The 18819-nt window shown below is 43.1% G+C and overlaps 1 protein-coding gene across 10 annotated transcripts in view; it reads right to left on the bottom strand.

Annotated features, from left to right (window-relative positions):
• Positions 1 to 18819, bottom strand: part of tgo (Aryl hydrocarbon receptor nuclear translocator homolog tgo) — a 942634-nt gene that overhangs the window by 391697 nt on the left and 532118 nt on the right. For all 10 annotated transcript variants that reach the window (XM_071670630.1, XM_071670447.1, XM_071670539.1 and 7 more), the window contains exon 3: positions 8493 to 8579. In XM_071670630.1, coding sequence (XP_071526731.1) covers positions 8493 to 8539 — 47 coding nt within the window. In that variant the 5' untranslated portion in view covers positions 8540 to 8579. The remainder of the gene's footprint in view (positions 1 to 8492; positions 8580 to 18819) is intronic.

The raw sequence follows: 18819 nt of genomic DNA, 5'->3' as shown, positions 1-18819 counted from the left end.
AGAGGAGCCTAAGTAGTCACCATAGATAGCCTGGTACATTTCCAGAACCTCCATAAATTTTCTCCACCGTACATCCTATGTTGTGTTCTGATGTCCACAGACATTGTCTGGACCCGCATGTTCAGGTTGTTTTCGTTTTTTCGTACTTTTCGTGCCTTTTGATTTTAAGGGTAATATTCTACAGTCTTCCCTGTCTGTTGGGCCAACAGGGAATTATTTTTAAGTATGGGTTAGGGAACACGCCTTTAGGATTTTCCAAGCGTAAACAACATAATACCCCTCCAGTCCGCGCACTCGTTTGCGAATAATTTCCAAAACATTTTCCTGATAAATCCATGTGCATGGATAAAAAGTTAATATCTGCTTTGTCTCTTTTAAGGTACACTATTGACTACGAAGTACCTCTCATACAGATTCATGCAGCTAGTTGCCTGTTCAATATTCGTATCAAAGCTTTTTTCCACTATCCTATCTTCGCCACTCAGACTGAACTTTACTAACCATATCCCAAGCCGACATCGTAGTTTGTCAACGTCCCCTTGTAAGGCGATGCACTCATCATTGTTTACTTGCTTCATGATCTTCGCATCTAAAGTTTTGTCGTCACTGCTACAACAGCATCAGCTCTGCTTTCCATAATTCCATCCTCGAACTTAACTCTTTTGTTAATGTTTATCAGTCCATCTGCATTTGTATACATTATTTTTCATTCTAATATCTTCATCACTTAACTCTTTCCCCTCTCCTGTTATCTTCCGCTTTTTGCCTTCTGAGTGTATTCTTTAATTCCCCCTCTCGTCTTCCCCTTGGTCCATTACCTCTTGACAAATACCACACTTACAAGACAAATTCCTAGCCTGTGAAAGTAACTACGGCCTACATCGTTGAAGGTAATCATCATTCGTCCTCCCCTTAAGTCTGGCTGAGTCTACAAATCCTCTTTGCCTCTTTGATCACAAAAGTGTCTTTGGCATACCCATAACCTCCTGTAGGCCTGTAATTAGAAATTCTACCTTCACCCTTGCATCTCTGGCTGGAATATAATCGTGTCCAAAATCATTAACAACTTAACGTTCCTCTACCTCCTGCTTCACTATACTCCTAATTCTGGTGCAAGTCACACAGCTGTTGGGGAAGTCCAACAATATGAGTCGTCAACCTCAGTGTCTCTGGTTTTATCGACACTGATCCTCATATTCTTTAAACCTTCCATCTAAGAATTCATATACTTCCTTAACTGTTCTCTCTAGTAATGCATCTCTCTCTCTCTCTCTCTCTCTCTCTCTCTCTCTCTCTCTCTCTCTCTCTCTCTCTCTCTCTCTAGGATATCACGTCGTGTATGCATGGATGCATGTACAGGTGTACTTGTCTGTACGCCAGCTAACCATTTATCGACCAGTCCCCAGGAGAGCATGAACAGCTAGGTTGGGTGTGAGCCGACTACAGAGCACCCATGCTTCGAACCCATTCGGGTTCCGGTGAGTCCATGTTAACTCATAGTCAGTACTGTTAACCACCACACCAGAGAGTTCCATATTGGTGGGTAACAATCCTCTGAACTTTTTAATATCATCAAGTTGCATTTTCAGCCTTTATAAACTGTCTCCTTGGCTAGTTTATTCCAACCACCCATCACCATAACACTTAACCAATAGTTCTTGACATCCTCACTAACTAAAGTTTTGTCCAGCATTTCATCACAGCTTCTGGTTCCTATGATCACTTGAAGCAGTGATCAGCGTCAAATGCTGATCGTCCCGCTGGAGGCTGTTACCAGGTCCACCCACCCCCATCTCCTCGCCTCCATGGTGACCAGCTTCGTACCCCTCAGCCTCTCCATGTGGTTCACTTCTCTAAATTCAGCCGCTATCTCATCTGCTCTTCTTCATACCTTTTCAGTGAGATCCTCGCGCTTCTGCAAGTGTGGTGACTAGGCTTGCGAGGTATAATCCTTACACATATACTTGGACCGTTCTTGCAGTGGCCAACAAGCAGTTTGCCTATTACACATTTCTCCTGTGCAGCTGTAGCAGCAGGTAAGACACAATGTGGACCTCGAGGTGTCTCCCACACAGATGTCTGTGTTTGTAACCAGGCCGATGCCTTCTTTCCCTCTGTCCCATCCTCATCACCTTGACCTGCCTGACTGTATCTCATCAGCCATTTATATGACCAAGTTTGTCCAGGCGTCACGGTAGGCTGTGCTATCATCGTTATTCTCTCACGACCTGAGCATCATCCCGTGAATGAAGTCGTACATACACGACTTACAGCAGCGGGCCAATGACACATCTGTGATGACAGCCTACTTCCAAGATGCACATGTGTTGTTTCCTTCCTTGCACTAAGGCAACCTATCCAGTGAGGGAGTCTGCTCCTTGTTCCTGCCAGTAATTACCTATTTGTATTTACGCATGACGAGGGAGATTTACCCACGTGAGGCCTCACCTCTTGAACACTCCCTATTATCATACAACTTTTGTGTCTCTTGTAAGCTGGGAGAATAATAATTGAATAGTCTTTTACTGTGAAACTGCTTCTCCACATCCTCTCTTCTTTGTGTGTGTGTGTGTGTGTGTGTGTGTGTGTGTGTGTGTGTGTGTGTGTGTGTGTGTCCATGAACGTGTTCGGTTCACAAGTGTTTCAAGCATATGTTTTCTCTTCCACTTACTTCGGTTAACATATACTTCTGCATATATGTATATGTCAGTACATGTATAGGTCTGTCCACATACATATACTACCACGCGTATATCTATGTGTGTGTTTCTTTAAGTGCGTAAGTTTTCTAACACGTGTCTCCAAGTCACATACTTCCCCATTCTCATATCTTAATTAGTCTGTGTACTTGCATTTACAGGTGCATATGCATCTATGTGTGTGTGTGTGTGTGTGTGTGTGTGTGTGTGTGTGTGTGTGTGTGTGTGTGTGTGTGTGTGTGTGTGTGTGCGTGTGTGTGCGTGTGTGTGCGCGCGCGCGCGCGTATGTGATCAACATTTGCATGTTACGGCGAGAGAATTTTTCATTCGTTGTTACCTTTTATATATGTGTGGTCTGAGCACCTGCTACAATAAAACAGGTCTGGTAAAACACACGCGTGGAGGCAAGTGCACAAACACCTGCACGTCAAAATCTGCACATGCATACACGTTTCAACACACACCCAAGGTACTTATTTATCAACCATCCCGGAGGGCAGGAGGAACACTTGGGTTGGGTGTGGGCCGACTGCCACGTCCAGGTGTGTGTGTGTGTGTGTGTGTGTGTGTATATATATATATATATATATATATATATATATATATATATATATATATATATATATATATATATATAGTGAGAGGACAAGAGCAAAGGAAGGAGTAGCACTACTCCTCAAGCAGGAGTTGTGGGAGTATGTGATAGAGTGTAAGAAAGTAAACTCTAGATTGATATGGGTAAAACTGAAGGTGGATGGAGACAGATCGGTGATTATTGGTGCCTATGCACCTGGTCATGAGAAGAAAGATCATGAGGCAAGTGTTTTGAGAGCAGCTGAGTGAGTGTGTTAGCAGCTTTGATACACGAGACCGGGTTATAGTGATTGGTGATTTGAATGCAAAAGTGAGTAAGTGGCAGTTGAGGGTATAACTGTTGTACATGGAGTGTTCAGTGTTGTAAATGGAAATGGTGAAGAGCTTGTAGAGTTGTGTGCTGAAAAAGGACTGGTGATTGGGAATACCTGGCATAAAAAGAGAGAGATATAAATAAGTATATGTATGTAAGTGGGAGAGATGGCCAAAGAGCATTACTGGATTACGTGTTAATTGATAGGTGCGTGAAAGAGAGACTTTTGGATGTTAATGTGCTGAGAGGGGCAACTGAAAGGATGTCTGATTATTATCTAGTGGAGAAGAAGGTGAAGATTTGTAGAGGTTTTCAGAAAAGAAGAGAGAATGTTGGGGTGAAAAGAGTGGTGAAAGTAAGTGAGCTCGGAAAGGAGACTTGTGTGAGGAAGTATCAAGAGAGATTGAGTGCAGAATGGAAAAAGGTGAGAGCAAATGACGTAAGGAGAGCGGGGGAGGAAGGGGATGTATTTAGGGAAGCAGAGATGGCTTGCGCAAAAGATGCTTGTGGCATGAGAAAGGTGGGAGGTGGTCAGATGAGAAAACCGGCAAAGTGGCGGATTTGGATGGTACTGCAGTGGAATTCATTAATAAAGGGGGTGACTGTGTTGTTGACTGGTTAGTAAGGATATTCAATGCATGTATGGTTCATGACGAGGTGCCTGAGGATTGGCAGAATGCATGCATAGTGCCATAAAGGCAAAGGGGATAAAGTTGAGTGTTTAAATTACAGAGGTATAAGGTTGCTGAGTACTTCTGGGAAATTATATGGGAGGGCATTGATTGCAAGGGTAAAGTCATATACAGAGCATCAGATTGAGGAAGAGCAAAGCGGTTTCAGAAGTGATAAAGGATGTGTGGATCAGGTGTTTGCTTTGAAGAATGTATGTGAGAAATACTCAGAAAAGCAGATGGATTTGTATGTAGCATTTATGGATCTGGAGAAAGCATATGAGACAGTGGATAGGGATGCTTTGTGGAAGGTATTAAGAGTATATGGTGTGGGAGGTAAGTTGCTAGAAGCAATGAAAAGTTTTTATCAAGGATGTAAGGCATATATAAGAGTAGGAAGAGAGGAAAGTGATTGGTTCTCGGTGAATGTCGGTTTGCAGCAAGGGTGCGTGATGTCCCCGTGGCTGTTTAATTTGTTTATGGATGGGGTTGTTAGGGAGGTGAATGCAAGTGTTTTGGAGAGAGGGGCAAGTATGCAGTTTGTTGTGGATGAGGGGGCTTGGGAAGTGAGTCAGTTGCTGTTCGCTGATGGCTGATCCGGGTGAGAAACTGCAGAAGCTGGTGACTGAGCTTGGCAAAGTGTGTTGAAGAAGAAAGCTGAAAGTTAATGTGAATAAGAGCAAGGTTGTCAGGTTCATTAGGGTTGAGGGACAAGTTAATTGGGCCTTCATGGATGAAGGCAGCAAGTATGAATATGTACAAGTGTATATATGAATATGTCTCTGTATGTATATGTTGAAATGGATGGGTATGTATATGTGCGAGTGTGGGAGTGTATGTATAAACATGTGTATGTGGGTGGGTTGTACCATTCTTTCGTCCGTTTCCTTGCGCTACTTCGCTAACGCGGGAGACAGCGATAAAGTATAATATATATATATATATATATATATATATATATATATATATATATATATATATATATATATATATATATAATGTGCGTGTGTGTGTGTGTGTAAAGCATCTGAAGGAGTCAGGGGATAAGCCTAGAAGGCAAAGCTCGAATCAAGGTCCTCTTGTTTCGGGGCATCACACATGACAACTCGGAAATGGATTTGATCATATGAAGCCATTCTTCTTGTATTTACAGAAAGCTGTCTCTAGTTCAGTGCAATCTTCTGATCTTCTTCCTTAAAGAGAGGCAAACCATTTGCCTTCCTTCTTCCGGTCCATCTGTACTATGTTCTCCTCGAGCAGTATATCAAGTGACTTGTTAAGTTGATGTGCACAATTCATTAGGGCCATAAGTCCACTTCGGTCTCTTCTGCCATTTCTATGTTCTTCAGTCCCTCTTCCTCAACCCACCTCAGTGTGATGCGGCTATGGACTTTTCCACAACAAAATTACTTATGAACTTGTCACGGCTCCTCACTTATCTTTATAACCTCATCCACAACTCTTTCCTGCAGGTTCCTTAGCCTGATTAGCTGCTCTCTCGCTGACAATTTGCTCCTGATGAATCTGTGAGTAAGTTCTGGATTCTGTCTGTACCTCCTTACTGACGGTGTTGTACTCGTTCTTTGTTCCCTCATACCTGCCACGTGTATCTCCTTCCCACGGCGTCCCTAAGCTCTCTGCATTTTTGCTACTTCTTTCCTCACCCAAAAGTCTTATCTTTTCTGCGTTGCCTTCTCTTTATTTGCTGCTAAATGTATCTAAGTTCCAACTCCATCACAGCAGCTTTCACAGACTCATCCATGACAATGACCTATATTATGACCATGGGACTTCATTTCTCAATATATGTTCTCAAAGAAATTGCTCAGCTTTATGAAGTTTGCACGATTATCTGTGTCTGATTTCCTCTCTTCAGCTTTTAAGCCGTTATTAACTACACAACCCAGCTCAAGTACTACATCTTTTCCCATTAGATATATATTTTCAGATATATACTTTCAGATATATCATATTTTCAAATACATAATTTCAGATATATCATATATTTTCAGATATGTTACATATTTTCAATTCTGGCTAATATGTGTAAAGAAAAGTTCAAGTAAAGATGGCGTATTACCCCCTCTAGTATCCTGGTGATTCGGGTAAGTTTCATGTATACACTCTAAGGACTTGTGTCTCCATGACTCACTATTGCCATCATAGTAGGTTCTCCCAGTCTCTTTCAAAGGGATAGAAAAACTACAACTTGAGCATTACGGGGAGAGAGAGTGACACTCATGTTGCCCTGTCTCTTAACCTTGCTCATATATACCATGTCCTATATGCAAAAATGGGTATGTTTGAAGGAATAGTAGTTCCAACATTGTTGTACAGTTGCGAGGGATGGCTATAGATAAGGTTGTTCGGAGGAGGGTGGATGTGTTGGAAATGAGATGTTTGAGGACAATATGTGGTGTGAGGAGGTTTGATCAAGTAAGTAATGAAAGGGTAAGAGAGATGCGTGGAAATAAAATGAGTGTGGTTGAGAGACCAGAAGAGGGTGTGTCGAAATAGTTTGGACATATGGGGAGAATGACAAAGAAGATATCGGTGTCAGAGGTGGAGGGAACAAAGAGAAGGGGGAACCAAACTGGAGGTGGAAGAATGGAGTGAAAAAGATTTTGAGCGATCGGGGCCTGAACATACTGGAGGGTGAGAGGCGTGCAACGAATAGAGTGAATTGGAACGATGTGGTATACCGGGGTCGACTTGCTGTCAATGGACTGAACCAGGGCATGTAAAGCGTCTAGGGTAAACCATAGAGAGGTCAGTGGGGTCTGGGTGTGGATAGGGAGCTGTGGTTTCAGTGCATTACACATGACAGCTAGAGACTGACTGTGAACGAATGTGGCCTTTTTTTTTTGTCTGTTTTCCTGGCGCTACCTCGCTGAAGAAGGGGGTAGCGATGCTGCTTCCTGTGGGGTGAAGTGGATGAAGGCAAGCAAGTATGAGCATGTACATGTGTATATATGTATATGTCTGTGTATGTTTATGATGATATGTTTAGGTATATAGCCGTTATGTGTATATGGGCCATTCTTCGTCTGTTTCCTGGAGCTATCTCGCTAACGCGGGAAACAGCGAATAAGTATAATACAAATAATATATATATATATATATATATATATATATATATATATATATATATATACCAGCCGAAGTCGGGTACTCATTTATCGACCAGTAATGGGTGTGCACCAACTGCCATGCCCAGGAGTCGAACCTATGCAGGCCCGTGCAGACTCGTGGTCAGTACTGCTAACCACTACACCACGGCTCGTATATATGTGTGTGTGTATGCATGCCCTTGGCGAGTGTGTACAAAATGTTGATTTGTGCGTAGCGAGTCTACAGGTATACTGGTACAAGTGGGTAATAAAGAAAAAGAATAGTACCTAAAAATGATAAATCTAATGACTGAGTGAGTGATCGCTTGGATAAAGGATGCTTTACGATTTCTGACAGAAACAGACACACTGGAACACGCTGTGTGTGTGTGTGTGTGTGTGTGTGTGTGTGTGTGTGTGTGTGTGTGTGTGTGTACGTAGGATAAAGACACTGTATATTTACACAAGGATAAGTCATGGGAAAACACGAGTGTAAAACTCTCCCTTAACACACAAACAGTAATCAATTACACACACACACACACAAACACACAGATAAACAACAACATACGACACAAATACATGAACAAAAAATTAATACATATACACGCAAGCGTAACCAACCCTCAAATTGCTGCATCTTTTACACAAACACACGTGTGTATGCTTGCACACATGCTGGCAAGTAAGCATATGTTTACACATGAACACACACGTGTGGTTACGTACACGTGTGGCTACGTACACGTGTGGTTATCTTGGCCACTATGAATGACTTCCACGGTTCAGTAGGCAAGAGTGAAGACACACTGGCCCAGACCCAGACCCAGCCAGAGAGGTCATGCTGACAAGTGTAAATCTGTGTACGTCCAGTGTCGAGCCTACGGCTGCTACGGAGGTGGCCATGGTGTAGGTGCGTGTGGTGGGGGAAGGTGGTAGTGGTGAGGTGGTGGGTGGAAGAAAAAATCAAAGAGGGTGGAGGGAGTGCTTTAACAGGTGACTTTTAGCACACAATAAACTACTCCTGTGAGAGAAGAGCTTGAATCAAGCTACTGCAGCCATCATGTTTGTGGTTCATGATGAGAGGAAGGGGAACCCATCTTACCTGGCAAATCGCTCCTTGTCCTGCATGTTATCGTCGGCCGACTCCATCCTGCCATACTTGGAGCCGGAGCCCTCCTCCTCGTCTGACCTGTAACACAGAGAGACAGAGACAACTTTAGTTCCTGTCGTCACCTGCCTGGCCGGTAGGCTGGCACCGCTACCTCAGGACAACTGCCAACTCCAACACCATTACCAATGCCAACCCAATCACTGACAACGCTGCACTAAGCCACACCAGCGACACCTGTGTTCCGTCACAGGCACTCACCACAACATGTACACTGAGGAATGTCTTTAGCTATACACTATAATGATATCACACTAAAATACATTATGATTCTCACTACATTTTTGTCTTATGAACAATATATATATATATTGATAACAATAACACCAATAACAATGATGATAATAATATAATAATAATAACAATACTAATAATAATAATAATAATAATAATAATAATAATAATAATAATAATAATGATAATAATAATAATAACAATAAGAAGAAGAAGAAGAAGAAGAAGAAGAAGAAGAAGAAGAAGAAGCAGAAGAATAAAACGATGATCAAAATCTAACAGTTCATTTAAACAAATGCAGCCAAGTGCTTCAAATATACACCCTAAAATGCTACATACAACAACATTTAGTAGTGCAGCTATATGATGAGCAGCATTAACAACACGCACAACGGTGAGGCATGACCATCTCTATATAAGCACAACAGAGAAGGTTAATATATGGCATGTAGAAGGTTGCTATCACAACAGTGTGGTGGGACTGTTGTGGTAATAGTATGTACGTGTGGGCTCGTCGCGTCTGGTAACCAACATAATAATAATAACGATGGATCTCTAGGAGGAAGAGGTGATGGTGGAGGAATGGTGCAAGTAACTTCTTCTCGAACCATCTGATGAGGCCTGGGTGATGGTAGGAGGGAGTCGGGAGGACCAGCGTGATGAGCGCCTCTCTTCTCGTGGTGTAGGATGATCGTGTACGGCCTTTCCTACAGCCACTCTAGCAGCTCATCACGTTGCATGCCGGACAGGGACGAACACCAGGCGGGGGAGGTTTAGGCAAGTTACGAAAGAACCTTATAATAACCTTAACTTCACGTGTAGTAAGTCCAGGTGTCTTTGTGAGCTAATGGGAGTCTGGTGTCAAATTACATTCACTCGTTAACTTATCACAGTTCCCGTATCATTCTAAGCATCATATTGACGTCATTATAGTTCCTTTACCATTCTAAGCATCACTGTGACGTCTTCAAAGTTCCTATGTCACTCTAAACTTTGTTGTGACGTCACTGACATTCCTGTACCATCCAGGGCTTCAATGTGCCTTCATCACTTCTTCCATCAGTGTCGCCATCATGACCACAACGACCAACATGGATCACAGTAAACGTGCATGACGTAACTTTTGGAATCAGGTTGGTGGCGTGCCCTCCCGAAGCTCTGTAAGTACACCGCCCTACACGGTTAAATGCTCCTTCTTGGATCTCTGAGAATCTGTCTGTCTCTTGTCTCCAGAACCACAGTGGTCAGACCCATCTCCTGCTGCTGCTGTGGTGATCTGCGATACTGATGCGATATATATATATATATATATATATATATATATATATATATATATATATATATATATATATATATATATATTATACTGTGTGTGTGTGTGTGTGTATGTGATTACTATCTGAATGTTACGGGTAGACAGATTTGCACCCGTGTTGCCCCGTCTCTTAACCACGTATCTTGTGTTTATTCCTTAGTATGTAAGCCTACGCCAGGTACCCATCTATCGACTAGCCCCGAGGAGAGGATGAACACCTGGGTTGGGTGTAGGCCGACTTCAACGACCCGGATTCGAACCCATTGGGGTCTGGCCCCAAGCTGGCCCGTTCACTCACATTCACTAACGCTAACCAGTTGACTACGGAGGTCAGGGTCTGTGTGCGTTTGTGTGCCTGTGTTTGTTCGCAGGTCTGTGCATGAGCGCGTGTGCGCGCGCACTCTGAAACATCTGTACTTAGGGCTGACACGCTTATCATGATCTCATTCCCCACCAAAGATTCAAACATTAAGATGCACCTTTGAAAGTAAGGTCTCCCTACAATTACACATCTTCAATGTAACCAACATTTTTTTTTATCTAATAACCTGTACGTGTTTTCCCACGCCATCTTTGTTGATGTGTGTGGAGCGTTATACACAACAAAACTGTGGAAACGTCAGATTACGTAACAAGGAACGGTTAAAAAACGAAAAAATTGGTGATGGACAATACTGAAAGTGGAAGATATAGCAATAGTGATATATACCGGTGTCTACTCATTAAGGGTCCTGGAGTAACTCCAGAGTTCCTGCACCTCCAAAGCTGCGCTACCTCCAGTAGGAGGGAAATGTTGGACTCCTCTGCAGAGAAATTTCCGACGACACAGCCTCGCAACAGGTGACTTTTCACTCGCTGTGTACCCGAGAACCAGCGTTGTTCCGTAACACATTCCGGGAATATATGTGTGTGTGTGTGTGTGTGTGTGTGTGTGTGTGTGTGTGTGTGTGTGTGTGTGTGTGTGTGTGTGTGTGTGTGTGTGTGTGTGTATGTGTGGTGTTACCGGGCTCTGCCTGCATGAGGTTATACCGCGAAAACTCAACTTTGGCAAGGTAGCATCATTAAGTATACAGCCTCATGAAACAACTTCTTACTCCAGAGAACTCCATCACTTCCCTGCTACTGAAGGTCCTGGACCAGTTACTGGTATAGGAATGTACCTACACGGGTGCTTAGTGGTTTCTCAGTCCATTTTGTGATACCGTTCAAACATCTCGTATGTAACCCAACACCTGCTGGTACGGAACACAAACATACAAGGCGCTGCACATGGCTATGTACCTTGATAGAGTCACGAAGGTATAGTGACTACCGCTAAAGGAGAAAACCTGTGGCAACAATGTGGAAGAAGTTCCATTTTCACAACTTTAAATCTCTATGACATTTTTCTATCAGACTTCATGATTACTTATAATAATACTTTTTCTTCTCCCTATTTTTAGAGACTACTTTGGAAAGGTTAGTACACAAACTATTAAGACACACACAATACCTGACAACGCACAGATAATAAGTGTAAAGCAAAGCACTGGAGCGGTTGTTGTACGGGTTATGTAGCCTCCTCACAAGAGGTGGCGAAGCGTCTTCACTAAGTTCCATCTTCTGCGATGTGTATTGAGCCCTTAGCGGGGGAATATCTTCACATTCACCTTAATCATATCAAGTCTATTACTGTAAGCCACCACACAAGGATACTAATTAATTTTCTGCTTCGTGTTTACAAACAGTACTTCTGCCGGTCCATAACTTCCACGGCCAAAATTGATGGTCGTACCAAGTGCAAAAGACACGCTAGTTAATGGTTTGTGACTCGTCCCATCAGGACAGACACGAAAAAAGGGTACAGATTTTCGCCTCAACATACGGAATAAACACACGAATTGCCTCCAGGTAAGACAAATTGAATATTACACAGCGTATCATGCACGACTGTCGCAGAGCATGAGGTTGGGGAAGTAATGCAGGCGATGATAATTCTCATGGCATGAAGGCAAGTACTGCTGGTGGTGACATGCTGACACCTGGGAACCCCACAGATGGTGTGACTCGGGTCACGAAGGGTATAATACAGATGGTGAGACGCAGAACAAGGGATACTTGGGGTGGTAGTGTTGGTGAGACTCAGAACATGACAGGGTAATGGAGGTGGTGGTGCTTCATGTGGCTGAAGGAGCAGCAGCAGAGGTGGGAGGTGTGGTGACGTAGTGTAGGTGGCTGGGTTCCCCCGGTATGAAAAGGTCGCCGGCCGACACCACCTGAGAGGTCGGTCGCCTGCAGCAGGAGCAACAACCCTGCCTGGCCTGGGGTCACCAGCCAGCCTCCCAGAGGCCCCCGGGCTACCACCCACACACCCACACGTACATTCAGTCACACCAGAGCAGCATCTTAACGTTCCATCCACAGTAATGCTAACGTGCTCATGACGAATTCCAGCCAAATAGCCATCAGGAGCAACAGCCATCAGGACACGTCTTACATCAGTTATTCTATTCAAAAGTTTTTTCTAATACGTACCATAAAAACTACGACTTGCACTACAAGCTTCGACGAGGTTAACAGATGCATGATATAATACCCTACAGAAATATCCATAGCACTTACACCGGCGGAGCGACATCTCAAATGATCTGAAACCTGCTAGTGACACCTCCAAAATACGACCGTAATGAATGGATCAGAGGCAGCACGTGTATACTTCTCTACAGTGAGTCTCGTCTCTAATGAATGAAAACTGTGGTGAGTGAGACGACTGGAAATACATACAGGTGAGAGCAAGTGAGCAGACACAGTAGGTATGTATGGCCCCAGCTACACAATAAATATATACAACGCACGGAACGCATGAGGACTTCCTGGACTGTAACAATACGAACTTTTTTTTTAATTAAACATCTTTAATGGTAACTTTTACAATGGAAATAATCGTTTAGTCTCCTCTTGCACGAGTTCATTGCTTTGGTACTTACAACATCAAAATGCAGCTTGTTCCAGTTTTCTATGGTTATAATCCTCAAGATTTCTTCGCATCAGTGAAGTACAATAAGTCTTCACAATGAAAAACGTGTATTGAGTGTATTTCTGTGCTGGGATGGATCAAAAGAAAACGAAAAAGGTTTAACTCACTACTGAATGCATGAAGGACACATGATAACGGGAACAGAAGACGACCGAGAGGATCAGAGTCGATAACGTACTAGAGGAACTTCAACGCTGTCAACAGCTCCTCGACCAAATGAAACGCCCAATGCCTGTGTGACTCTTCATGATCTAACCACTGGGGTAAAACTCGGATAAGACAGAGCTAGGGTCGTAGTTGGGTAAGAGGGCATGGCTGAACCATGATGAGTTACCCAAGCTACTGAACACACATAAAGTTCTTCATTTGGTCAACTCAGAAAAGAAGTTTGATCAGAATAGCGAGTCATCGCTCTGGTGGTGCATGAGAGGAAAGGATGTTCTTAATATATTCTCCAGTATGAGCAAGAGTTCACACATGACAGACTGAAGGTTATGATAGCTTGCAGTCGACCACATGACAACAATAATACACAAAAGAAAAGCTACAGGTTCAGTGTAAGCAGTGGTATGACCCCAGCAATACCCCTGTGCAGGAGAGGCCTACATGTTGGGTACCCATCTTAAAAGTCAACTGAATAACAGTAAATTCCTTACTTCCCTTGGAACGGTCGGGTATAATATAAATATATATATATATATATATATATATATATATATATATATATATATATATATATATATATATATATAATGGGCAATCGACTCCTACCATAAAAGAGCACTGCAGAGAATGACCCACATCGCTGACTTACCATGTTAGATCCAATGACCCACACATACAGGCCCCAGTCTCCTCTCGCCGTAGTAGAGTTCACATCTGTCGCCAGGATTCTAGTTTTCCTCTCTATGTGTATATCATTTAGCTGGATTAGTCTGATAATGTCCTAAGAAGGGTGAAAGCTCACTGTGTAAGCTCTGAAAATATAGAAAAAATGGCATTTTGGGATCTACTTTTCCAGCTTCCTGAGGAACAACGAACACGTGTTCGGGTATGAGAAAAAGGGGAGAGCATATGGCAGCAAATGGGACCATGGAAATAAGTCATACTGTGGCTGAGGGGGGCGAAGGTTCTGGAAGCACTGACAAATGCATGGAAAATGAGATCGTTATCTGGGAGGGAGAAAACTGGTATGTTTGAGGGCATAGTAGTCCCATCGATATTATATGGATACGAAACATGGGCTATAGATAAGGCTGTCTGGAGAAGGGTGGATGTGAAGGAAATTAAATTGTCTGAGGACTTTGTGGTGTGAGGTAGTTTAATCAAGTATGTAGTGAAAGGGTGAGAGGCGTAAATAAAAATAATAGGGTTGACAGAGCACAGAGTGTTGAAATGGTTTGGATATAAGAGAGAGAGAGAGAGAGAGAGAGAGAGAGAGAGAGAGAGAGAGAGAGAGAGAGAGAGAGAGAGAGAGAGAGGTTGATAAAGATGATACATGTGTCAGAGGTGGAGGGAACTAGGAGAAGCAGGAAAACAAATTGGAGATGAAAGGATGGAGTGAATTTTTTTTAAGCGATCGGGGCCTGAACAAGCAGAAGGGTGAAAGGCGTGCACGGGATGGTGAAATGGAACGATATGGTATACTAAGGTCAACGTGCTGTCAATGGACTGAACTAGGCATGTGAAGCGTCTGGGTTAACCATGGACAGGTCAGTGAGGCCTGCTTGTGGATAGGGAGCAGTACACATGACTGCTAAAGAATGGATGGTGAAATGGAACGGTATGGTATACTAGGGTCAACGTGCTGTCAATGGACTGAACTAGGCATGTGAAGCGTCTGGGTTAACCATGGACAGGTCAGTGAGGCCTGCTTGTGGATAGGGAGCAGTACACATGACTACTAAAGAATGGATGCGAGATGATGCGGCCTTTCTTTGTCTGTTCCTGGTGCTACCTCACTAACGTGGGAAATGGCAATCAAGTATATCTATATTCAGGTCATCAAACAGAAGTGTCTAACCATCGTGCTCTGAACGCACCTTCAAATGATGAAAAGTATGAATACGATTGATAATTTCAAGACTGGAGCGGCGATAATAAAAAGTAACAATAAACCTTTGAGCTTAACCTCTGACCTCTTGAAGGTCAAAAGCCCAACAGACACCTCCTCAAGCGATCACTTCACTTCAACTTTCACCACTGCAGCAGCATCAGAGGTTGTGGCACGACAGCTGTCTCATGAAACAAAAATTGAATATCAAAATGAGGTCACAATACGATCAGTGATGCAATCATAATTACCTTCTGACCTAATGACAGAATAAGGAGAAGCAACACCTTTATGGAATTCTGTGAAGCCGTGAAGCTATAACATGCTGACAACTGAAGGAAAACGGCAAATGTGTGCCGGGATCACCGGTACAGATTAATGTGCGCCCCACCCTCATCCTGAGCGGGATATATCCACACACGACACCACACCTCACTCAGTCCGGGGTATGCCCACTGCTCACTTCCACAAAGTTCGCTAACTCTCGTATTTGATAACAGTAAAACAACAATTGAAATTTACGCCTTTACTTGTCTCTTGTATAACTAGAGATGACGGGTACATGGTTAAGGGCAGGTGGAGGCAAGTACAGAAGGTACAGTGGGTACAACACATCAATACAGGAGGGCAGACAGCTGGGGCCCAAGGACCCAGTGGGTTCTTTCTCGTCACAAACGAAGAAACGGTATTAACGATGTTTGTGTGACGATACACATCAAGAATAACATACCACATGTATACATAGAACATCAAATTACGCATACAAAGTTGGAGTTACATAATCTGGCAAATACAATACATACACAAACACATCTGTGTACGTGGAAGAGACACACTTGATTACATGAGCACGACGAATCTAGTCATCGTAAGTGGGCGTCATGTCATCATCGTACACCAAGAGGCTCAACGCCTGTGTCCAAAGTGTCAAGTCATCGTACTCACAGGATTACCATAACACTATCTACCACTGCTGATAAGAGTCATGACGGCAACACATCTGACACCACCTTCTTTACTCCCAGTGGATTACTTTACCCAAAATCTTTATTCTTTTAAAAATGGAAGTTTGAAATCTGGCATGTGAACGAAGCACAGTCTGCCACCTCTGTGCCTGCAACAGCAATGTATCACCCCGTGGTAGGCTCGCCGGACTGTCACCCAACAACCCGCGTCCGGTAAAACCCAGTAATTTACTGGTCTCCCACGTCTCCGTTTGCCTTACCAGATCTTTGTGGGGATTTCCATTAAGATTATCATTAGCATTATCACATTATTAATCATTATCATTATCATTATAAATATTATCATTATTATTATAAATATTATCATTATTATTATTATAAATATCATTATTTTATTGTTATCATTATACTTTGTCGCTGTCTCCCGCGTTAGGGAGGAAGCGTAAGGAAACAGACGAAAGAATGGCCCAACCCACCCACATACACATGCATATACATAAACTCCCACACACGCACATATACATACCTATACATTTCAACGTATACATACATATAGAAGCACAGCTATATACATATATACACATGTACATATTCATAAATGCTGCTTTCATCCATTCCTTCGCCACCCCGCCACACATGAAATGACACCTCCTTCCCCCCGCGTGCGCGCGAGGTAGCGCTAGGAAAGGACAACAAAGGCCACATTCGTCCACACTCAGACTCTAGCTCTCATGTGTAATGCACCGAAACCACAGCTCCCTTTTCACATCCAGGCCCCACAAAACTTTCCATGGTTCACCCTAGACGCTTCACATGCCCTGGTTCAATCCACTGACAGCACGTCGATCCCGGTATAAAACACCGTTCCAATTTACTCTATTCCTTGCACGCCTTTCACCCTCCTGTATGTTCAGGCCACGATCGCTCAATATCTTTTTCACTCCATCCTTCCACCTCCAATTTGGTCTCCCACTTCTCCTCGTTCCCTCCACCTCTGACACATATATCCTCTTAGTCAATCTTTCCTCATTCATTCTCTCCATGTGACCAAACCATTTCAATATACCCTCAACTGCTCTCTCAACCACACTCTTTCTATTACCACACATCTCTCTTACCCTTTCATTACTTACTCGATCAAACCACCTCACACCACATTTTGTCCTCAAACATCTCATTTCCAACACATCCACCCTTCTCCGCACAACCATATCTATCGCCCATGCCTCAACAACCATATAACATTGATGGAACCACTACTCCTTCAAACATACCCATTTTTGCTCTCCGAGATAACGTTCTCGCCTTCCACACATTCTTCAACGCTCCCAGAACTTTCGCCCCCTCCACCACCCTAAGACTCACTTCCGCTTCCATGGTTCCATCCGCTGCCAAATCCACTCCCAGATATCTAAAACACTTCACTTCCTCCAGTTTTTCTCCATTCAGACTTATCTCCCAATTGACTTGTCCCTCAACCCTACTGTACCTAATAACCATGCTTTTATTCACATTTACTCTCAGCATTCTTCTTTCACACACTTTACCAAACTCAGTCACCAGCTTCTGCAGTTTTTCACCCGAATCAGCCACCAGCGATGTTATCACTGTGTAATAAAATTATCATCGTCTGGGTACAGTGTACATTTACGGAACTTTATGAAAGATGGCAAATCAATATATATATATATATATATATATATATATATATATATATATATATATATATATATATATATATATATATATACCCATGGGTTGCCACTACATCTATGTAATTGCGGCATCGGCTGCTACAACCAGCCTCACCTGACATACCCTATCTCACTGTGTCTCCCAGGGTCATGGCAAAAGGCTACCATCTTTCAATTTAGACAGGTGATCAAGCCTACCGGGAGTTTCTATGTTAATCATGCTATATCTCTGGCGACTGCATTTCTTCGATTAGTTCCAGTTTCATCGTCTTCCAGAAACTCTGATCTCACACTGTTGGTTCTAACCTGGACACAGCACATCACAGCAACCTCTCCAGTGACAGTAAGCAGGAGCGTTTGCTAACCTCTACAACAGGAGGGGCACAACTGATGATGACGTTATGTAGATAACTTCCACTTGAGCCAGGAATGTGCACTTCTAACTCGAGAGTGGAAGTGCTCCACATGACGTCATCATCGGGACGGTTTCGTTTTATAGGTTAGCAAAATCCAACCGACCATCACAGAGGAAGATTTTTTTCTTCTTTTTGCTACAAAAGTGGCTAATCTACTGTTGCTGTGTTGTGCTCCTAAACGGTTCCCTCATCTGATGTAATTAATGTCCTCCCACAAGTGTTGCAGTTCTCTGTCATGGTGTGATGATGCTTGTCTCTAGGCGGTGTTCTGAGGCAGCTGGATCTTAGCCTCATTACATTAGACATTCTTTGCGGTATACTGGAAAACTGTGAGTTTCATCTGGCTAAGCTTCTCACAGCTTTGTACATATAAAGGTTTCAGAATAAATCTGTCATCAACTGCTGATGTGAGACTATACGACTGACTAACAACATTCCTCAGTGTCTTATTCACCCAGGATGTTCTTGCTAAACGTGGCATTAATTGCATGACCAGTGCATGTTTTGCCCGTGTCATGTCCGTCGCTAAAAAGATATTAGTCCTAAGCTTTGGTCTGTGTTTGCCATG

The sequence above is a fragment of the Panulirus ornatus genome, chromosome 1, assembly GCF_036320965.1.
Source record: "Panulirus ornatus isolate Po-2019 chromosome 1, ASM3632096v1, whole genome shotgun sequence".
NCBI lineage: Eukaryota > Metazoa > Arthropoda > Malacostraca > Decapoda > Palinuridae > Panulirus > Panulirus ornatus.
Note: the sequence above shows the minus strand (reverse complement) of the source record. Positions and strands in the feature narration are given on the sequence as shown.